Source organism: Sapajus apella, unplaced genomic scaffold (assembly GCF_009761245.1).
Source record: "Sapajus apella isolate SASKATOON/1434 unplaced genomic scaffold, GSC_monkey_1.0 scaffold26, whole genome shotgun sequence".
NCBI lineage: Eukaryota > Metazoa > Chordata > Mammalia > Primates > Cebidae > Sapajus > Sapajus apella.
The window spans coordinates 17,757,769-17,781,973 of NW_022436966.1; the positions used below are offsets into that span (position 1 = coordinate 17,757,769).

Genomic DNA, 24,205 nt, shown 5'->3' on the forward strand with positions numbered 1-24,205 from the left:
TTTGACTGGGGACTACAGATAGGTAGAGATACTGAGAATCCCAAAAGAAGATAGGAAAACTATTCAAAGTAAAATAAAACTCAAAACTTAGGTAAATGGAGACTGTGAATGCACCTTTGCACTTTTAAGAACCTCTGGATTTATCACACATTAGAAGCACCACACAATCAATTAGGTCAAATATAGTGATACAATTTCTTTAAGAAAGGTCAATTTATGTTAAGAATATACTGTTCAACAAAGCTGAGCCACATTGTTATAAAATTTCAATCAACATGATAAAAAACAAAAAATAGTTTAGGTGTTGAGAAGGATATATGTCATTACATGCTGACTGAGAAATAAAATATTATATAATGTTTATATATTCCTCTAAGCTTTTCTCTGAAAAAAAAAATACTTGGAAAAAAGCTCTCTTGAAGGCTATTTTATGACCTCAATGTCCTGGGGCAAAATCTTTAGTTCTTCAAATTCACTGGCAAGCAAGAATCTAGCTAATGCCTCCTCAAGGTCATCAGTTAATGGAATAGTTCTCAGAAGTCACTCCGTTGTAAGCTCTTGCCAATTGTTAGGAATTTACATTGGTCACCATGGTGGGAGGAAAACTCTGATCCATTGACCAAGAGTGCCCTCCATGGCATGGCATGGCACTGCCCTAGACCCAGGGACACTTCTCCTTTATAGGAGAAGTGATTGCACGCAAATACATGCCATTTAGAGCAAGTTGCAGAAATGAAGGGAAGATTCGATACTATGCAAGCACAAAAAGGAGTGGTCACCTAAACCTGAAGTAGAGGAATGCTTCACAGAGTGGTAACACTTGAATCCTGAGCGATGAGTGGGAGTTGGCCTAGCTAGCAAACAGAAAAGAGTATTCTGGACAGGGCTGGTAGCATATGCAGAGGCACAGGCATATGGAATATTACAGTGAATTTGAGAAGTTTCACTTTGGAACATGGAAGCAGGGTGTTTGAGAAGAGCAATCGATACTGGCCTGAAAGGAGAACCCCTTCTCTATTCCCTGTCATAGCTTTCCAACTTTCCTCTCCTCAGTTGAGTTTCAGGACAGAGCAACAAGTCCACTGGTCTAAGCAGATGTCCAGTAGAGAATGAAACCAGTGTGCTCATTCCCTACTGGGGAAACTGATGCTCAAAAAAGTTAAGGAAACTGCCTAATTCCTCTTTCTCTCTCTGTATTAGATTTCCTCTTAAAACTATGTTGGGTAATTAAAATATAAGCTTTCTGTGTTCTCAGATGATTTTAAAATCTTATTTATTAGATCAAGGGGGCCCTTTTAAAAAGTCTATTAGGGACTAAATTTCTTGATGACTTAAAAAAATCTTCATGAGGCAATGGTGCCATTCTTTTTTATAAAGCTTTATTGAGACGTAATTCACATTCCATACAATTCAGTCATTTAAGGTACACAACTCAATGGCTTTTAGTGTATTCACAGAGTTGCGCAACCATAACCATGATCATTTTAGAATATTTTCATTTTCTCAAAAAGAAACTTCACATCCTTAAACCATCACTCCCATTTCCCCCCCAACTTCCCCAGCCCTAGGCAACCACTAATCTATTTTCTGTCTCTATAGATCTGTCTTTTCTGGACACTTCACATAAATGGAATCGTACAATATATTGTTCTTTATGGCTTTCACTTAGCATAATGCTTTCATCCATCTTGTAGCATGTATTAGTACTTAATTATTTTTTATTGCCAGATAGTATGATGTGGATATACTGCATTTCATTTATTCATTCATCAGTCCATGGACATGTGAGTTGTTTTCACTTGTTGTCTATTATGAACAATGGTGCCATTCTGTTGCTGTATTTGTGGTATTTTCCTCATATTAGCTTATTAATGTGATTAGCTTTGTAAATCTGTACTTAAAAATATTTGTCAGTAAGCAACCTGTTTCTGGGTGAGTCTATCACTTCCTATAGTGTAGATCAAGATAGACATGGGTAGAAGTGCATACGGGTGCTTTCGGTATAAGCATTGTGTTATTCATGTGCAACCTGGAGGAGAAAGCCTTAATTCTAATACATGGTGGAGAGTCTTTCTCTAGTGATTTCTAAATGTGACCATGGTCCATTCTAACCATTAACTTTTGGATTAGAAGAGAGCTGAGCAAATAACGTACATCCTAACCAGATGGGTATGATTTTACCAAACTCCTTTCTTGCTGGATTTAACATTCCAAGAAAGGATGCATTCAGGACACATAAATGACTACAAAGTACAAAACAAAAGTACTTTGAAGAAATCTTAAGAAATTTCTTCCCAAGTGAAAGGTGGATAGGAAACTTTTGGACTTAATCTTACAGGATGTTGCAATTCAAAGACCATTAAATTGGGTATAAGGTACAATCCCTCTTTAGCCAGACAGAGAAGATTACTGATTATACTCTTGAGATATTATAAAGCATTTTTAAGGCTTCTGTTAAACTAGGGAATTATGAATTGGTAGGTTTCAAATAAGTTCCTCCAGACCTCAGTCTGGTCTAAAGTTTCCTGTTTTTACAATTAACTCCTCATGTTTCTTTGTTGAGTGTGTGTCTGCGTGTGTGTGTGTGTGTGTGTGTGTGTGTGTGTGTGTGTGTAAAACCTAAAGATAGACCAGAACGCATCTGGGCCATCTGGCTCTAGAGGAGAATCAAGATTTCTGTGAGGGCTGGGTAGTAAATTGCATAAACAATACTATCTTAATGTATGATTCCTGTGCTAACGCTCAGTCACCACTTCAAAATACCCTTAACCTGCTGTATTTGGTGTTAATACTTTTTGGGTTTTTGTCTGTGAATGAAGCAGATTGATTTGTCCTAGGATAAACCCAGTTTAGGCCTAATTACTTCCATATTGTTTTGTCAAGCTTCTGGGGGATTACAAAGAAAAGTGGATATGTCAAGCATTGGGCTGCTCCTGAAAGCAATGCTGTCTTCTTGGTGCCCACTCTCCTGTCTGCATTTCATTTGCCAATAAAGGACTGCTATTAAGAAAGAGGCATCAGTCTGGGCGCGGTGGCTCACGCCTGTAATCCCAGCACTTTGGGGGCCCGAAGCAGGCAGATCACTCGAGGTCAGAAGTTTGAAACTGGCCTGGCCAACATGGTGAAACCTCCGTCCCTACTAAAAATACAAAAATTAGCTGGGTGTGGTGGCGGGCACCTGCAATTCCAGTTACTCAGGAGGCTGAGGCAGGAGAATTGCTTGAACCCGGGAGACAGAGGTTGCAGTGAGCTGAGATCGTGCCACTGCACTCCAGCCTGGGTGATAGAGCGAGACTCAGTCTCAAAAAATAAAAAAAATAAAAAAATTAAAAAAAGCAGTCACCAAGCCAGGCATGGTGGCTCACACGTGTAGTCCCAGCTACTAGGGAGGCTGAGGTGAGAGGGTTGCTTGAGGCCAGAAGTTCGAGGCCAGCCTGGGCAACATACTGAGACTCCCATCTCTAAAAGACTTTTAAAAAAAATCAAGGGCAGATGGAAAAGATTGCTAGCAACCGGGATGTCTCAAGGCTTGTGTACTGGCTAGGAAAATGCAAGGTTCTATTTGTACAGCCCCTAGCGAAGTGCTACATGAATGCATCCTAATTTTAATTAAGATGATTTTCAAAAGGCATTTAGTTCCCTACTCCTCAGAGCAAGACCCTTTCTCCTGTAACTGAAGTGAAATAGAAGAGGTTACATTTCAAATTTTTCATAAAGGTTCTTATTTTGAAGTAATAATGTTAAAAGCATCAATGACATTTACAGAACACTTACTATAAGCTGCCATTTCACTTAACCCTATTATAAGCTCTGCTTTCCACGTGAAGGAACTGAAGCACAGAGAGGCTCAATAATGTGGCTAGACTCACACAGCTGGTGTGTGCTGGAATCAGGCAGTAAGACTTCAGAGCCCAGGTTCTCAACTACCCAATTAAGAACTTGTGCTGTTTCTTAATTGTGTTATCACAAAAACATTTTTACTGCGAATTTAAAATATATACTCTACATAAATATTTATGTGAACACAGCACACATAAAACTATATTATCTTTTGTCAAAAAAAGATTGTGTTCTACATGCCCATGTTACCCCAGGAAAAAGGTCTTTCTTTTCCTTTGGAATGAGGAGTGACATTTGATTTTGCCAGGGAACTTAAAATTATTTTGAGGTTCCAGTCGTGCATGGTATAGAGATTTATGACAAATATGTGATCTGTTTATTTGTCACCCAACTTGGATGACTTCCAAATGTTTCTTCTTTGTAGCTCTTGATTTTGCTTGGGTTTTTCCCCCCAATGGCCAAATAGTAAAAAACCAAACCAAACCAAAAAACAATGTCTGAATCACGTTTGCTCCAGTCAAGGAATACCAACCTGCTTAAGACCAAAGACAACTTTGGTTTTTAAAAATCTTACTCTATATTATTTGCAACTTTGAAGGACATTCATGCTTGAGTAGACTGGGTTTGAAAGAAAAAAAAAGAAGAAGAAGAAAAAATCCCAGCAAGTTGTGGCTTAAGTCTCTCTGCCATTTGCTGCAGTGAGTTTTCCTATTCCATTTTGCTGGGGAGAAGGCATGCTTAACAGAACACATCAAACTGTCCGAAAAAGGCTGTCTGCATCCCTCATGTTTAAAGGAGAAGGATTTCTTTCCCTTTCCTTCACACATCAAAGAAGGCACTTGGGGAGGAAATAAACCATAATTAGGCATGAGCGAGCGAGCGAGCAGACAGACCCCTTGCTCTGCCTTCCCTGTCCCCGCCCCCCAGGCCCTGGCAACGGTCCTGGGCTCGAGAGAGGAGCGGGAGCCTCCGCAGCAGCTGCAGAGAGCGCGCGTCCGCAACCGCGCCCGCGCCCGCGCCCGCGCCTGCCGTCAAGATCTGGGCGGCGGCGGGGCTAGGCCGGGGGCGCGCTCGCTCGGGAGCGCGCTCATGCAGCGGTTTTCTTCTCCCACAATCCAGAGGCAGCTGCGCGGGAGGGGCGGGGAGTCGGCGGAAGGATATCGGCGCGGAGGGAGCAGCGCGCTCCCTTTGACGGCGGATCCGCGGCGCTGGCGGGAGGCGAGGGCTGGGGTGTGATGCGGCACTGCGGTTCTGAGGCCGTTACTCCGGCTCCTCCATAGAGGGCGGAGGAGGCTGGAGCGCGGCGGTGATTTTGTGCCAGGGATTCCCGGGGACGCGCTGAAAAGGCTGGCAGGGCTTAGGAAGCTGGGGGGTTAGGGACACACATTCGAGCCCCCACCCCCGGGAGGGGAAGGGGGCTGGAGACGAGGCTTGAGGGCGGCGGAGGGATGGTGTCTGTTCTGGGGGAAGGGGCGAGCCGTGCCTGTTGGTGCTGAGGGGCTGCGGGCAGTGGAGGCTCCGCGGGTCGAAAGCGGCTCCATGCCCATCGGTGGGTGTAACGTGTAGAGGTCGGAACGGCGAGGTCCAGTCTGGTGGCCCTTCGGAATCCTTAAACGTGGTCTCTGTCTAACGTATTTCATTTAGCCCACGTTGGGATTAATTCATTGGGGGCAGTTTCGCTGGTCTGGCTCCTCCAGGGGCTGGACAACCTTGACGGGCTTTTTGTCTTGGGCTCCAGCCCCCTTTCCCTTCCTCCTCCTCCAGATGCCTTTTCTCTGCCCCTCCTCGCCCGGTACAGACATTTCCAGGGCAGGCTGCTTCTCGTGGTGGCCGTCGTCGAAGCCACTTCTTGGGATTTCGTCTCGTTTACCTCTCGGGTGTTTTTTGAGGAGGGAGAGTTTCCCCCTCCTACACGATGGGATTTTCCTCCCTTGCCGAAATGGATTTTCATTGATTTCTACTTACTTCCACGTTTAGTGACCTATTCCCTAGGCGTATTTTTGTGGTAGTTCCTTTTTTTCAAATACATACTCTGTAAAATGGAGAACGAAATTTTTACTCCTCTTCTGGAGCAGTTCATGACCAGCCCTTTGGTCACTTGGGTAAGTGGAGTGTCCTTTATTGTATATTTTGCTGCGTTATTTGTGGCTGCAGAGATGGAGGTGGGCGTTCATGTCGTGGTGATCCTTCTGTTCTAGGTTAAAACGTTTGGACCTCTGGCTGCAGGAAATGGGACCAACCTTGATGAATATGTGGCTTTGGTGGATGGGGTATTCTTGAACCAGGTCATGCTCCAAATGTAAGTTGTTCCTTCTTTCTTAGGTAACTTGTTTTCTTTGAGAAATAGCATAGGGTGAACTTTGAAACACGATGTTTTAAGCCCCTAATTTGGTTTATTGACCAGAAAAATTCAGGTGGTTTAAGAATCAGATCTTGAAAGGAATGCTAATATTATGCGCTCAGCCCATTATCACAACCTAGAAATTCTACCTGTTAAAATTGTGAAACTTCAGCTTTTCATTCTGTCAACCACGTACCGTCACTTGTGTTCAGTACTGAAATCCAAGCCACATTGTGTCTTCTTTGATAATTTGGTAAAATAAGAGGGAGAATGAAAATCTGGTTTCCTAAGAGAGGAAAAAAGACTTTATTGTGAAGCTGTGTGCATTTGATGCAGAAATGTTTCTTATTAACCTTTATATCTAGAAATAAATGGCTCAGATTTTGAAACTGGTTAAGTAATAACAGATTTCAGAAGAGAAAATTTCACAGTTCTGATTGGTGAGGATTCTCCCTGTAGTAAGTAATTTAAAAGTCTAATAACTAAAGCCTGATGAGATGATTTATTGTGTGAATTATTAGGTTGCTTAATATTTTAGGAATCATTTTAAGGTATTCTTACAGGTTTTGAAATGTAAGTAACAAGTCTTGATAACAATTAGTTAATGACTTATTAGGCAAATCTTTGTCTTTTGTGTTTATAGTATTGGGTTTGTACTAAGTAGGAAAGTATGCTTTTGAGATGGGAATTGAATAGTGAAAGTGTATTGGTAGCTGGATCAGTAAAATTAAAACTCAGTTTTTATCTAATTGCAGTTATTGTAGCATATGTGCATTCTCAGTATGCTAATATAGTTCATCAAACTGAATTTTTCAGTTGTGCTTAAAATAATGTGTACTTACAATTATTTCTCTTGAGTAGAATCTGATTAGAAGAGGTAGTTTGGAACTTTTGATTTGAAGACATTCTTTTATATGTATGGGAAATTAGTGTGTTATTAAAAAATAGTTGTTACCAGAGAATAAGTCTACCATTCTTCTCTGATAACCTTATCAATTTTGTATTTTATTGGTTTAGATTTTTACGTTTAAGAGAGTCAAATCTATAAAAAATTGCTCTGGTGTTAACTTGTCTATGTGCTCAAAGAGATTTGTGGGCTGTTTTTCATGTATGTGTTGATCCTGCAGGGAAGTGTTATACTACTATACATTTTCAACCAGTGTTTTATTTTCATAGGCACCCATAGAAATATATACGTTATCTAAATATATATGTTTATTTTTTCCTTAAGAAGGAAAAAAAGCATGGACATTATTCCCAGGGTCAATAAATTTATTTTTGTCAACTGTGACATGGAGTTATTTTTTATCCTCAAAATATCTGACTATTTTCTAAGCAAAATGGTAGGATAGTAAACTGACTTCTATTTTGGGGAACCTACATGACAGGAAGGGCAGCCATTACAGTAGATACTCAGAACTTGTTCCCCTATGTCTCTTTACGTGCTTATTTTTAGACTGAAAATTTTGAATTTGTGTGCTAAAAAATACGTGTGTTCACAAAAATAGGGAAATATATTACCTTAGTTTTCCACTTCAATGATTTTTATTTGAATGATTCTTTTTCCAAAAAATTTTAGATTTTTTTGCATCCTAAGTATGTAGCTGATGTGCTAAAAACAAACACATTAGCTTGTTTCCACTTCAAATGCAGTTTTATGCTTAAAAAATATGTATATTTTGAAAATGATGGTATTCCAAAGTAGTGGCTGCCAGGTTGCTGTTTTTCATGAGGACTAGCTCCTTTCCAAACCTCAAATCTGCTTCTGTATTTTCAGTTCCACCTCCCAGTTTCTTTAGATTTTTTTTTTTCAGTGTCCTAATTCTATTCTGAATGACCTATATAAATTAAAGGAAAAGAAAATTAAGAGAGAAGTATACTTTTGCTTTGTTTGAATAATTTGCTAAAATAAGATCAACACAAATTTATCATAATAAATTATTTAACTGATAGGGCAACAAAGTATACATTGTTTTAAAAGCTATGTTTTGCTAATTTTGAAGTCATTAGGATTTCTGTTAAGCACTTTGCTTCGGTTAATGTATGCTTTAATGTACTGCGGTATAAAGTGTCAGTTGTACCTCTGTACCTAGTTAATGTAAAAGTTAGGCTTAGTCTAATTTCTGCAGTACATTTAGTTACAGAATTTGTGAGCAAGAACCCTTTGTAAATGAAACTATATATTTTCCATGTTTCTTATGCTTGGAATTCGATGAGTGTCTTGGATCTGTGGACTTGTAGTTTTGATCAAATTTAGAAAAGTGTAGGTCATTATTCCTACAAATATATATGTATATATTTGACCTCTTCACCCTTTTGGAAGTCCAATTACATATATGTTAGCTTGATTTTGTCTTAAAATTTATTGATGTTTAATGCAATTTTCTTTCAGTCTTCTTTGTTTCATTTTGGATAGTTTGTTGTGATGTCTCCAAATTTATTGATCTTTTTTTCTATAATTTTTAATCTGCTCTTAATCTCACCCACCGTATTTTTCATTCCAGATATTATAGCTTCATCTGTAGAAATTTTCTTATATCTTCCACATCTGTGTTTTTCATGCTCTGTCTTTTCTCTAGTTTCTTGAACATAGGCACTACAGTTATAATTGGCTTAGTGCCTATGTCTACTAATTCTGTCTGTGTCATTTTGGGTTTGGTTTTAGTTGATTGGTATTTCTCTCCATTACGGATTTTGTTTTCCTGCTTTTGCATGCCTGATTTTTTTTTATTTGATGCTAGACATTTGAAATTCTAGCTTGTTCGGTGCTGGATATTTTTGTATTCAATTAAATACAAAAATTTTGAGCTTTGTTCTAGCATACATTGTTACTTGAAAACACTTTAATCTTTTAGGGATGTGCTTTTAAGTTTTGTTAGGCAGTACCGCTTTGTCACACTACTGAGGCAAAACTCTTCTGAATACTCTAGCTGGTGAGAGCAGGACCTACTTGGTGGTGTTCACTCTCAATCTTTTTGGTGGTTTTTTTCACTATCTTTGGGTAGTTTCCTCACACTTACATTCTGGTAAGTACTCAGTCTTGAGGGATACCCTCTGCAGATCTTTCTCAGTGTGCATTTCTCTTAAGTACTCTGCCCTGTGTCCTTGAGCCACCTTGCTGTCTCCAGACACAATTCTGTCTCCTCAGCTCAGACCATTGTGCTCTGCCTGGATTCCCCTCTTCCTGTTCTGTGGCCTGGAAACTCTTTCAAGGCTATAATGCTGAAGCAGTTGTTGGATTCATGCTTGTTTCCCATCTATTGGGGATCACTGTCTTTTGTTGCCTCAGTCCAATGTCTTGAAAAATGTTTTATGTATTTGGCCCTTTTTTCCCCCCACTTGTTTCAGGGAGGAGGGCAAATTTGGTCTCTGGTCACCAGTAGAATATTTGTATAGTTTTTTTTTTTTTTTTTTTCCAAGACAGGATCTCGCCATGTTGCCCAGGCTGGAATATGTGATCACAGTGCACTGTGGCCTCAAACTCCTGGGCTCAGGCCATCCTCCCACCCTAGCCTCCTGAGTAGCTGGGAAGACAGGCACACATACTATAATGCCTGGCTGTTGATATACTTTTAATTACATTTTGCTCTGCTAGTCTTACATATTGCTTTTAGATGTGACCTATACTTTTGTTATAGGAACTTTATTATTTAAGTTTTTCATCTAAAGTGTTAAGACTAAGAAAATGGATTCATTGAATGACTCTGGTGTTGCTGTTTTGCACCCAGACCCTAAAACTGAAGAGCTAACTTCTTCATGATACTGTTTACTGACTCTGCCTCACAATTTTGGAATCTGTTCGCTGACTTGAGATTTACTATATTCAGAGATGAATCCTGAATTTAATTGAGTAGCTTTTTGAATCAAATAATCTCTTTAAGAACTTGTAACATGGCATCAGTCCTCTTTAACTAATGAGAAGGAAAAGGGAAGCTATTTAGAGATCTGGAATATGTGATCACAGTGCACTGTGGCCTCAAACTCCTGGGCTCAGGCCATCCTCCCACCCTAGCCTCCTGAGTAGCTGGGATGACAGGCACACATACTATAATGCCTGGCTACTATTTAGAGGTCTACAGAAAGCCAGCTCTTCTGTATGCTGTAGGGCATTTTCCTGCTTCAATGGGTTGAAATCTTTTTTCTTTATTGCTAGTTATCAGTTGTAGGATTTGGTGACAGTGAAGTAGGGATAATTATTTTCCTGTTTGAGATGGCATTTAGTTCTGTAGCCAGTTTTGAATATTACTTACTATGAGTTTTTAAAGAATTTGTGGCATTGTAATTAATATCATAATCCTAAAATTTTAAAAATGTGCAGTTACCTAAACAGGTGAAAATATGAATGTCTTAGGGTTTTCAGACTGAGAAAATTGTTAAAAGTATCGGAACAATATTTGGAATTATTATTTATAATTCAACCCCAACCCCATTAGATAGTTACAGAGGTCCATACTTGGAACACTTGGTAATGGTGATATACTTGTTATGGCCTTTCTTTTCCTTTAGAATCTTGGGTTTGAACGGACTTTAGAAGTCATCTACTGTTTTGTGCATGTGTTTTTTGTTTTTTTTTTTTGAGACAGGGTCTTGCTCTGTTGCTCAGTCTGGAGTGCAGTGGCATGATCACTGCTCACTGCAGCCTTTACCTCTTAACCTCCAGGGTTCAAGTTATCCTCCTACCTTAGTCTCCCAAGTAGCTGGTAGCACACAGGCATGTACTACCACACCTGACTAATTTTTGTATTTTTCATAGAGATGTAGTTTTACTATGTTGCCCAGGCTGGTCTCAGGCAATACACCTACCTCGGTCTCCCAAAGTGCAGGGATTACAGGTGTGAACCAGCCTGACTCTTTGCTTGACTCTGCTGACTAGCCTGTGAGATTCCTGAAGCTAGGGACTCTATCTTTTACCTCTGTATCCCCAGGACAGTGTTTGACATACAGTAGGTTCTTGATATATTTCTGTTGAATTATTGAATGATAGAGCCATGTGTAGTAAAGCGGAATGAATTTGGGCCTTATGCTAGACAGACTTGGGTTCATTTCCAGCTGTGTTGCTTATTGGTATGTGAACTTAACATCTCCAAATTACACAGTTCCTACATTTATAAGATGGGAGATAATGTTTTCTTCCTGGTGTGAAAGGATTAGACATAATCTTTACTAAGGCAGGGACACATAGGTCTATTTTCTGTTTTGGTGACCCACTATATCCCCAGTGCTGATTGCTGTCATTATTATTATCCTTTTGCTATAGTATATCTACCTACTTATGGTTCCTTAAGTAAGTCATGACAGTTCACAGCTTAGTTTTTTTGTTCATTTGTTTTTGTTTTTGAGATAGGATCTCATGCTGTGACTCAGGCTGGACTGCAATGGCATGGTTGCAGCCCACTGCAACCTAGAACTTCTGGGCTCAAGCAGTCCTCCCACCTCAGCTTCCCAAGCAACTGAGACTGCAGGCATGTGCTACTGCATCTGGCTAATTTTTAAAAAACTTTTTGTAGAGACCGGGTCTTACTTTTTGCCTAGGCTGGTCTTGAATTCCTGGGCTCAAGTGATCCTCCCATCTCAGCCTCCCAAAGTGGTTAGGATTACAGGCATGAGCCACCACGCCTGGCCTACAGCTTAGTTTTGTATGATCTCTGTTAGTGTCACCTCTATAAAGGTGCACAATATTTAGTAAGTTACTTTATTTATAAATGAGATAAAAAGAGAATCACAGGATTATTATGAGAATCAAACAGAATAATTTGCATACAAGGCTCAACATATAGAAAATGTCCAATAAATGTTAGCTCTTTATCTTTATTGTTTTATTTATATCATTATCATTAGAATTATTTTTCTCTAGACCAGCAGTCTCCCACCTTTTTGGCACCGGGGACTGGTTTCATGGAAGACAATTTTTCCATGGACCAGGAGCGAGGGGAGTTTCAGGATGAAACTGTTCCATCTCAGATCATCAGCCATTAGATTCTTATGAGGAGTGTGCAACCTAGATCCCTTGCATGCGCATTTCACAATAAGGTTTGTGGTTCTGTGAGAATCTAATGCTGTCACTGATCTGACAGGAGGTAGAGCTCAGGCAGTAATGCTTGCTTGCCCACCACTCACCTACTGCTTTGTGGCCCCCATTTCCTAACAGGCCGTGGACCCAATCCATGGCCCAGGGGTTAGGGACTCCTGCTCTAGACTGTCATTCCCCTTTTCTTTGACTAGCCAATTCTTGCTCTTCCTTTAATACCTTGTGAAGTCCCTTGGCAGAGTTGTTTTTTTCCTTATGGTTCTGAAATACCTTCACCTGAGTAGCTACTGCTCTGCATTATTACTGTTTAGGGGCTGGATGTTTTGTCTTACATATTACCAGCACCTAACCTAGTACTTAGCATGTATCACCAGCACCTAGGATAAAAGTTGGCATGTCGTAAGTTTTCAGAAAATGTTGAAGGAATAAGTGAAGAGATCCTATAATTTTACTTATTTTCAAAATTTTGAGAATGCCTTCTAGTTTTAGTACTGTAGAATTTAGTTTATTTATTTTATTTACTTATTTTTTATTTTTTTTGCTCTCGCAGTGTCGCAGAGGGTCCTGCTGGCGCCCGTCCATCTGCTTGTAAAATCTCCTTTCTGCATCTTTTTTTTTTTTTTTAAAAAAAAAAAAGAAGGAAAAAAAAAAAGAATGAAGGAGAGAAAGAAAGAGGAAGAGGGAGAGAGAATGGGGTGTTGCTTTATTGCCCGGGCTAGAATGCAGTCTAAAAATGGGTATGCCTATAATTGTACTTAATAATAGAGACATGAAAAAAAAATGAGGGAAGAAAATAACAAACAAGCAGCCAACCAATATTTCATTTAAACCTGTAAATAGATGTGATGTGGTACTGATAAGAGTGTATATTTTGTGTATTTAAAATGGAGAGTTCTATAAATGTTAATTAAGTTTACTTTTTCCGAATCTGAGTTCAAATCCTGGATATCGTTGTTAATTTTCTGTCTCATCGATCTGTCTAATATTGATGTTGAAGTTTCCCACTATTATTGTGTGGGAGTCTAAGCCTCTTTATAAGTCTTATATATCTGGGTATTCCTGTATTGGGTGCATATATATTTAGGATCTTTAGCTCTTCTTGTTGCACTGATCCTTTTATCATTATGTAATATCCTTCGTTGCTTCTTTTGATCTTTGTTGCTTTAAAGCAACTCCTGCTTTCTATTTATTTATTTATTTTTGCTCTCCATTTGGTTGGTAAATCTTTCTCCCTCCCTTTGTTTTGAGTCTTTGTGTATCCTTGCATGTGAGATGGGTCTGGATGCAGCATACCGATGGGTTTTGGCTTTTTTTGCCTGTCTGTGTCTTTGGATTGGGGGATTTAGTCGATTTAAATTTAGAATTAATAATAATATATGTGAGTTTAATACTGCCATTTAATGTTAGCTGGCTGTTTTGCCTATTAGTTGATGTAAATTCTTGATTATGTTGATGCTCTCTACTTTTTGGTATTTTTTAGAAAGGCTGATACTGGTTGTTCCTTTCTATGTGTAGTGGTTCTTTCAGAAGCTCTTGTAAAGCAGGCCTGGTGGTAATGAAATCTCTGAGTGCTTGCTCGTTCACAAAAGATTTTATTTTTCCTTCACTTGTGAAGCTTAGTTTGGCTGGATGTAAAATTCTGGGTTGAAAGTTCTTTTCTTTAAGGATGTTGAATATTGGCCCCCGCTCTCTTCTAGCTTGTAGGGTTTCTGCTGAGAGATCTGCTGTGAGTCTGATAGGCTCCCCTTTATGGGTAACCTAACCTTTCTCTCTGGCTGCCCTCAGTATTTTCTCCTTCATTTCAACCCTGATGAATATGGCGATTATGTGCCTTGAGGTTGGTCTTCTTGAGGAATATCTTTGTGGTGTTCTCTGTATTACCTGGAGTTGAATATTATCCTGCCTTGCTAGGTTGGGAAAGTTTTCCTGAATAATATCCTGAAGCGTATTTTCCAGCTTGGATTGATTCTCTTTGTCACATTCAGGTACACCTATCAAGCGTAGATTAGGTCTTTTCACATAGTCCCATATTTCTTGGAGACTTTGCTCATTCCTTTTTATCCTTTTTTCTCTAATCTTGTCATCTTGTTTTATTTCATTAAGTTGGTCTTTGACTTCTGATATCTTTTCTTCTGCTTGATCTATTCGGCTGTTAAAACTTGTGCATGGTTCGCAAAGTTCTCGTGTTGTGTTTTTCAGCTCCATTAATTCATGTATATTCCTCTCTAAATTGTGTATTTTTGTTAACATTTCATCAAACCTTTTTTCAAAGTTCTTAGTTTCTTTGCATTGGGTTAGAACAAGTTCTTTTAATTCACAGAAGTTTCTTATCATCCACCTTTTGAAGGCTGCTTCTGTTAATGGAATACACTCATTCTCCATCAGGCCTTGTTCCGTTGCTGATGAGGAACTGTGATCCCCTCTAGAGGGAGAGGCACTCTGATTTTGGGTATTCTCAGCTTTTTTAGGCTGTTTTCTTCACTTCGTTATAAATTTATTCATCTGTGGTCTTTATAATTACCGTCTTTATAATTGGGTTTCCGAGTGGACGTCCAACTTGTTGATTCCCAGCGCTAAAATCTGAGCAACCCACTGCGCTGGCCAAAACAGTGGCGTTATGATTGATGGTGCTTTTCTGACTCTGCACCAAGAACCACCGCACCAAGGCAGTGGCAAAACTGCCTCGCCGGCCACAGGAGTCGCGCTGGTGACCCGTGGGTCTCCTCTGCTGGGAATCTCCTGGTGTGTGAGCAACAAAAATTCGTCTGAAAGTGTGGCGTCCTCTCGTTCTCTGCGCTTTCACTGGGAGCTACAATCCCAAGCTGCTAGTGATCAGCCATCTTGGATCTCTCTCTCCTCTGTAAAGGAGAGAGATCCTAAATTATACGCACCCAATACAGGAATATTCAGATATATAAGACTTATAAAGAGACTTAGACTCCCACACAATAATAGTGGGAAACTTCAACATCAATATTAGACAGATCAATGAGACAGAAAATTAACGATATCCAGGATTTGAACTCAGATCTGGAACAAGTAAACTTAGTTAACATTTATAGAACTCTCCACTTTAAATACACAAAATATACACTCTTATCAGTACCACATCACATCTATTTACAGGTTTAAATGGAATATTGGTTGGCTGCTTGTTTGTTATTTTCTTCCCTCATTTTTTTTTTCATGTCGCTGTTATTAAGCACAATTATAGGTATACCCATTTTTAGACTGCATTCTAGCCCAGGCAATAAAGCAACACCCCTGTTCTCTCTCCCTCCTCCTCTTTCTCTTTCTTCCTCTCCTTCATTCTTTTTTTTTCTTTCTTTCTTCTTTTTTTTTTTCTTAGAAAAAATTTAAAAAAAAATAAAAAGAGAGAGAAATAGTATTTGAGATTATACTTGGTGTTGGGACATCTGTATAATAATTTATTAGTTAGTAAACTGGCTACTTTTAGAGAGTCAGAGTGGTAGGACGGCAAAAACAAAAACAGGGACTTGAGAATTTCAATCCTGAATCAATCATTTAATATTTAACTAGTTAAAGAAACAGGAAAATTACTTTAAATGTTCTCTTTATTTCTGATTCTATTCTTATGCCTTCTTAGACTTATTTTGCTAGTTTAATAATTTTTTTTTTTTTGAGACAAGGTCTCTCTCTATTGCCCAGGCTGGAATGCAGTGGCACAATCTTGGCTCACTGTAACTTCTGGCTCCTGGCCTCAAGCAATCTTCTCACCTCAGCCTCCTGAGAAGCTAGGACTACAGCTAATTTTTCTTTGATTTTTTTTTTTTTTTTTTTTTTTTTGGGGGACGGAGTTTTGTTCTTGTTACCCAGGCTGGAGTGCAATGGCGTGATATGGGCTCACCGCAACCTCCGCCTCCTGGGTTCAGGCAATTCTCCTGCCTCAGCCTCTTGAGTAGCTGGGATTACAGGCACGCGCCACCATGCCCAGCTAATTTTTTGTATTTTTAGTAGAGACGGGGTTTCACCGTGTTGACCAGGATGGTCTCGATCTCTTGACCTCGTGATCCACCCGCCTCGGCCTCCCGAAGTGCTGGGATTACAGGCTTGAGCCACCGCGCCCGGCCCTTGATTTTTTTTTTCTTTTGTAGAGGCAGAGTTTTGCCATGTTGTCCAGAATGGTCTCAATCTCATGGGCTCAAGTGATCTGCCGCCTCAGCCTCCCAAAATGCAGAGATTACAGGCGTGAGCCACTGTGCCTAGCCTAGTTTAATAATTAATAAAAATAGGCTGATAAAACTCATTAACTTCACTCTGAGTGAGGAGATCTGACCCTAAAATTTGTAAGACCTGGGAGAAGCATTCATTTACCACAATAGGCCTAAATATTTAAAGTTTATAAACCAGGCCAACAAATCATTAAATATATTTTAGTCTTTTTGCTTGATAAATATATCTTCATAATGAATTAAAAGGAAAGATTCAAATTAAGATCCATGGAATTTAAAATTCATAAATACACCATTTTGCAGCAGAATGTGCTTAACCCCAACCTCCTCCCACCATCCGTGGCTCTTTTTGGCACTACAAAGAGATCTCATGTAGATTCCTTGAATACCCTGCATGCATGCACAAAGTCCAAGCTCTTGTACTCCCTTTCTCAAACAACTACTCCTTGGCCCTAAGGGTGTATACAAGTGTGGCATAGTCTATTCTAAGGACAGATCTAGGAAAGAGGCTATGTGGGCCCCGAAATTGAGTTAGAAGTGTTTGGGCAATAAATTGCAGAGCTCCAGGTACCTGGAATGTCATTTAAAAGTGGGGAGGTAGGCTGGGCGTGGCTCATGCCTGTAATCCCAGCATTTTGGGAGGCTGAGGCAGACAGATCACTTGAGGTCAGGAGTTCAAGACCAGCCTGGCCAACATAGTGAAACCAGTCTCTGCTAAAAATACAAAAATTAGCCAGGCATGGTGGCAGGCATCTGTAATCCCAGCTACTCGAAAGGCAGAGGCAGGAGAATCGGTTGAATCTGGGAGGCAGATGTTGCAGTGAGCTGTGATTGCACCACTGCACTCCAGCTTCGGTGACAGTGAGACTCTCTCTTTAAAAAAAAAAAAGAAAGTGGAGAGGCATATAGGCACATCCCCTTGTTTACATGGACTCCTCTCCCAGTGGAAACATGTGGGCTAAAGCGGACCAGAGTGGAACTCAGGGCAGAGCTCTCTCTTGTCAGGATCTAAATGTAATACTCAGTGAGAGGGATGAAGGGAAGGTTCATTCAAAGATCAGTTAATTTGGGAACAGTTCTAAGTGCTTACTGTGTAACAAACTGCTAGATGCTAGGAATAGGATGCTTTGCCCATGATAAGGGGGAGGTACATGTAAACAAATTGCAGTGTGGTATTTGTGCCATGATACGGAATTATGTTCTTGAGACAGTGTTGGCACAGAAAGGGAAGTGATGATTTACATGGAGGAAAGGCTTCTTGGAGGAGATAATGTTTGAGCTGGACATGAGAGCTCAGTAGGAGAAATCAGACTGAACAGAAGTCATCAGCAGTGGGATAGTGGAAGGAAGGACATTTTTAGCAAAGAAAATAACATGAAAAAGAGGCATGAAGATGTAAATAATGGTGGAGGATTTAGGAGGTTTGAGAAAAGTAGAAACATTTTACAAGGCTGCTAAGAGGAAATCACAAAAGGTGTCAGTTAAAGATGAATACAAGTATTGTCATGCAGGGTCAATGGCTTTTTGAGATTTGGAGTCTACACATTTGTAGTTTAGCCAGTGAGCATGGTTGAGTAACGAGTAATGCTTAGCTGCTCAGAAACTGACAAAAATATCTGTAGAATTTATTCAGAATTGGGTGATTCTGAAACATACCATAGATTCTTAGCTGAATAGTTGAATAATGCACAAGCATTAAAGTGAAGAAGAAAGCAAATATCAGGAGGAAGCTTATAGATTAAAGGTTGTGTTACTGGAAAGGGGTCTGGATTCAGACCCCAAGAGGGGGTTCTTGGATCTTGGGCAAGAAAGAATTTAGGGCAAGTCTATAGAGTAAAGTGAAAGCAAGTTTATTAAGAGAGTAGAGGAATATAAGTATGACTATTCCAAAAGCAGAGCAGCCCTGAGGGCTGCTGTTGCACATTTTTCTGGTTATTTATTGATTATATTGCCAAACAAGGGATGGATTATTTATACCTCCCTTTTTTAGACCATATAGGGTAACTTTCTCCCATTGCCATGGCATTTGTAAGCTGTCATGGTGCTGGTAGAAGTGTAGCAGTGAGGACAAACAGAGGACATTCTTGTCAGCATCTTGGTTTTGGTGAGTTCTGGCCGACTTCTTTACTGCAAACTGTTTTGTCAGCCAGGTCTTTATGACCTGTATCTTGTACCAACCTCCTATCTCATCCTGTGAGTTAGAATGCCTGACTGGCTGGGAATGAAGCCCAGCAGGTCTTAGCTTTATTTTACCTAGCACCTATTTAGGATGGAGTTGCTCTGGTTCAGACACCTCTGAGAGTTGTAATAAGAATGAAGGAAGAGTAGGTTAGAAGAGAGGGCTTGAGAGAGGGTGAAAAGACAGGAGGTTGGGGGTCAGAGTAGATTTTCAGAATTTGAGATTTTGGAGGGTGCAATTCTGAATAGTGATTAGGACCAAGGTTAGACAATACTAATGGGTGGATAAAGTGGAATAAAACAAAGATAAGTGGAGTTGAGATAGAACTTTCTTCCTTAGTTTTTAATGAAACTGATCTCTTGATTTAACGCTAGAGGCAGATTTAGTATTTTGAATTAACTGGAGGCAGATTTAGTATTTTGAATTAAAGTAGAAAGCTGGGGCCAGGCGTGGTGACCCACACCTGTAATCCCAGCACTTTGGGAGGCTGAAGCAGGCCGATCACTTGAGGTTAGGAGTTTGAGACCAGCCAGGCCAACATGGTGAAACCCCGTCTCTACTAAAAATACAAAAATCAGCCAGGCATGGTGGTAGGTACCTGTAATCCTACTTACTCGGGAGGCTGAGGCAGGAGAATTGCTTGAACCCGAGAGGTGGAGGTTGCAGTGAGCTGAGATCATGCCACTGCACTGCAGCCTGGGTGACAGAGTGAGACTCCGTCTCAAAAAAAAAAGAAAAAAATGAAACTAGAAAGCTGGACAATAAAAAAAAATTAAGGAATAATGTAATAGTGGGGAAGGAAAAATAAGGTAATTATGTATAACTTTTTATTTTATTTTATTTACATATATTTTTTGAGACAGAGTCTTGCTCTGTTACCCAGGCTAGAATGCGGTGGTGTGATCTTGGCTCACTGCAACCTCCGTCTCCTGGGTTAAAGCAGTTCTCCTGTGTCAGCTTCCCGAATAGCTGGATTACAGGTGCCTGTCATCACGACTGGCTAATTTTTGTATTTTTAGTAGAGACGGGATTTCACCAATGTTGACCAAGCTGGTCTCAAACTCCTGCCCTCAAGTGATCCATCCACCTCGCCCTCCCAAAGTGCTAGGATTACAGGCATGAGCCACCATGCCCGGCCCATAACTTTTTATATTAACATAATCCTTACATTAAAAATCAAACTTTGTGAAATATCTCAGTAATCCTTCAGGAAAAATTTTTAGATAGTATATTCTTTTTTTTTTTTTTTTTTTTGGAGACAGCGTCTTGCTCTGTTGCCCAGGCTGGAATGTAGTGGCATGATCATAGCTCACTGCATCCTTGACCTCCTAGTCTCAGACGATCCTCCCACCTCAGCTTCCTGAATAGCTGGTACTACAGGTGTGTGTCGTCATGCCTGGCTAATTAATTTTTGTTGTTGTTGTTGAGATGAGGTCTTACTTTGTTTCCCAGGCTGGTATTGAACCCCTGGGCTCAAGCAGTCTTCTTGCCTTGGCCTCCCAGAGTCCTGGGGTTACAGGCATTAGCCACTGTACCTGGCCTGTATTCTTAATGTGACTGACTTTCCTAGTGAAGGCCAGAAAAAAAGTTGAACTTCACATTATTAATGATAGCGTAATTGTTAATGTCTCCTTTCTCTGGGTGGTGGAGGACCAAGGAATTTGGTTTAGTTTTAGGTGTTGGATACTAGTCCTTGATTTTTTTTTTTTTTTTTTTTTCTGAGACAGGGTCTTTCTCTGTCACCCAAGCTGGAGTGCAGTGGTTCGATCACAGCTCACTTCAGCCTCCGCCTCCTGGGATCAAGCAATTCCCATGCTGAAGCCTCATGAGTAACTGGGATTAAGGTGTACACCACCACGCCCGGCTAATTATTTTTTAGTATTTTTAGTAGAGATAGAGTTTTCCATGTTGGCCAGGCTGCTCTCAAACTCTTGACCTCAATTGATCTGCCTCAGCCACTCAAGTGTTGGGATTACAGGTGTGAGCCACCATGCCCGGTCACTAGTCCTTAAGAACTGAATTATTACAAAGTAGTGGAGGATGAGAATTTACAGGGAAATACCAGTGGAAAGACAAAACACCCACTCCATTTTTACCAGGACTGGTTTAAAAAGGGTGAACTACAGTAAAATCTCAGTTAACTTGAATAATAAGGGAAAATGGGTTGTTGAGTTTTCTCATATTTGAATGTTAATTTTTTCCAAATCCTTATTTCCACCTTTGTAAATATAGTGTACAGGTAATGATTCAGAATTTGTATCTTTTTTTTTTTTTTTTTTTTTAACTTAAGTATTAAGTGTAGCAGCAGCCTCCAACCTTTTTGGCACCAGGGACCAGTTTCATGGAAGACAATTTTTTCTATGGACCAGGGTGGAGGGCATTAGATTCTCATAAGGAGTGGGTAACCTAGATTCCTCCAGGGCAATTCACAATGGGATTTTTACGCTTCTAAGAGATTATGCTTGCCTGTCCACCGCTCACTTCCTGCTGCCGTGTAGACTGGTTCCTAACAGGCCAGGGACCTGTACTAGTCCTCAGCCCAGGGGCTGGGGACCCCTGAAACATAGTACTGAATGTGTATACTGACTAAGACAAACCTGTAGTTAATAATGAATGATCCCAAGCAGGTATTTGAAAACAAATTTCTAATTATTAGCTTGCTTTTTTTTTCTTTTCTTTCATTTTCATTTCTTCCATCTGCATGGATTTCATGTTTCTTTTGAGAGAGAACAAGAGTGTGCTGAGAGAGAGTTGTGCGGATGTGTGAACTGGAGTAGATTAGGGAGCCCTGATATCTAGAAGTTTTTTGGCCTCTGGAGGTATGGTTAGTCAGGGAAACCTATCTGTGGTGGACGTTAGATTTGATTTAAACCTTGAAAGGTGACTGAACTTGGATAGCTATCCATGAGGAGTGGGGAGGGTATTTTAGGCCAAGGAAGCATTTTAGGGGAAAAACATACTGCATGTATGATTTGGGAAATGGTGAGGAGACTAGCCTTAGTGGAGGAACCAAGTTGAGGAATAGTACAATACAATATTTAAAAATCGTAGGTTATTTATTCCTTTGCCTTTTTAAAGACTATTTTGTTAAATTGGAGATCACCAAAACAGTTTATTTCTCTTGGACCATTTGTAGACCATGACTGCAAGTTTTTTTAACTTGTCTATTAATAATTCCTTACCTTTCTGTATGTGTACCTTACCTCTAACTTGGTTCATCATATCTTGAATGTGTGTGTGGCTATTTTTTGTCTTCTATTTTACTTTTTATTACATTTCTAATTAAATTTTTGGTTTTAGCAGTGCTTTTTTAATAGGTATCTATTATTTTGCCTTTAATTGGTGGGTTTATAATGGAGTTAGCATTGATCCTTTTGGAGCATTTTTCTGGTAACTGAAAGGGACAAACCAATATTATGGTAATCTTACTCTACTCTCACTAACAGGAATTCATATACTTTGAGTTGTCCTGTATGGGGACTTTTAAAAAAAATTAGAGAAATTGTTGATTGGAAAAAAGATTTTCTTACCAGATGTAAAAACCGCTCACTTAAGTTTCTATGACTAAATTTAATTCATTAATTAGAAGAGATTGTTCTTTGTTTTTGTTCCTCATTTTTAAAAGCTTTCTTCTCAAAAATGAAAATGATACTTGTCACCCATAATTGATCAAGTGAACTATTTAAATTACCTTAGGAGGGGAGTACAGATTAAGAGGCCTTGCTATACTGAATTGATGGTATGGGAATGAAAGTCATAGCAGGTAAGTCTGTCACTGATCAGGGGAAATACCTGACTGTATATCAGCTCATTTGGAATTTCTTGAGTCTCTAGGCCTAAGCAGATCTGGAGCAAATATTACTCTAGAATACTGATTAAAACAAATTAAAACCAACTTCTGTGACCCAATCTTAATTAAGGCAATGGGTAAATGTTCCATCACAGATCAGTGCTGTCCATTGAATCGATAAACAATCTTTTTTTGTTTCAGTTACTGATCATGAGGTTGGCAACCATGTAAGTTCTACATTAGCATAATATTAAGTCCCCAGGTCTCTATACCAAGAACAGGAATTGATTTGCCTAATACAGTAGTTCTTAAAGTGAGATCAGACCCCTGCTAGCCCAGAGATTCCTTCAAGGTTGTCTGTCAGGTCAGAATTATTTTCATAACAATACTAAGATGTTATTTGCCTTTTTTTTTTTTTTTGGCCTGTGTTGGTAAAGCACTGATGGTCCACAAGCAAAGGTGGGCAAAACTGCTGATATTTTAGTATGAATCAAGGAGTTATACCAAATTATATGGACAATCATTGTATTCTTCTCATTATACACTTGTAAGATACATATAAATAAACCCAGTTTCACTTAATGCCCTTGATGAAGGAGTAAAAGTTATTTTGTTGGGTCTTGACCCTTCAACCTTTTTAACATTCTATGGGCAAAATGGGAACCATATGTAATGTTCTTGCATAACGAAGTGTGATGATTATCTCAAGAAAAAGTACTCATGATTTTTTGAGTTGCAAGGTTGAAGTAGTCCCTGTTTTTTGGAACACCATTTTTATTTGAAAGAATGACAGACAAACTGTGGTTGTTAATACTTGAGTACTGGGCAGACATTTCCTCAGAAATGAATAAAGTAAGCCTGTCACTTCAGGGAAAACAACTGATTGTATTTGCTGTCAGTGATGAAATCTGATTTATAGAAAACATGAGCTTCACAGCTTCTCAATATTTAAAGACTTCTGATGAGATTGGAGGTGATATCAATGAGTGTGGTTTTTTTCTATAGAAATAAAATGTGCCAACATTTCGAAGATCTGTATAACTCAGAGAACCAATCATTTCTAAATGACCGATGCACGATGTTAAGAAGTTATGCATACATAGTTAAAAGATCCATTCAACGTGGCAGATAGACCAATGGATTTTAATGTAAAACAGAGTAATAAAAGTTCATTGATAGAGTTTCAGATTCCACATTGCATTTAACCTTGAAGAAATAACTCCTACTGAATTTTGGTAATATCAAAGAAGAATATCAATAATTGTATGAATATGACAATCAAATATTCTTTTCTAAGTGCATACTTGTGTGAAGTCAGATTTCTTATACTTAAAGCAGAACAGTGTATCACAACACACTGAATGCAGAAGTAGGTTTAAGAAGACAGCTGTATTCTATTAAGCCAGACACTAACGAGATTTACAAAGATGTGAAAGAATGTTATTTCCCACTAAAATGTTATGTTTTGAAAAAGTTATAAAAATGTTCTTTATGCTAACAAACACTGTTATGTTTAGGTGAATTAATATTTTTAAAAATTCTCTTTCAAATTTTAATATAGTAAATATATGTAGATATGACCCACATAAACAAAAGCTCTTTGGGAGTCTGCAGTAATTTTTAAAGAGTTAAAGAGGGTTCTGAGACCAAAAGTTTAAAAACTGCTAACTTAATATCTGAAGGGCTAATGTTGACTTATTCTAAGAAATAAAGGGTAGTTTCAGGCATTTTATTCAGTTTAGTTGAAACAGAAGTAAAGTATATGTATAGTACTGGTTTTTAATTATTTTGTATCCATTTGCAGTTTTTTAGTTAAAGCATTACTTCTGTTTGT

At 39.2% G+C, this 24,205-nt stretch overlaps 1 protein-coding gene across 8 annotated transcripts in view; it reads left to right on the top strand.

The window, feature by feature from the left end:
- Positions 1-4,713: 4,713 nt before the first annotated feature.
- CCDC88A (coiled-coil domain containing 88A) overlaps positions 4,714-24,205 on the top strand; it is a 124,624-nt gene continuing 105,132 nt past the window's right edge. For 7 of the 8 annotated variants that reach the window (XM_032292095.1, XM_032292099.1, XM_032292100.1 and 4 more), the window contains exons 1-2: positions 5,100-5,942; positions 6,039-6,139. In XM_032292095.1, coding sequence (XP_032147986.1) covers positions 5,880-5,942; positions 6,039-6,139 — 164 coding nt within the window. In that variant the 5' untranslated portion in view covers positions 5,100-5,879. Of the gene's footprint in view, positions 5,943-6,038; positions 6,140-24,205 lie in introns of all 8 variants that reach the window. The other variant, XM_032292094.1, reaches the window with a different exon arrangement.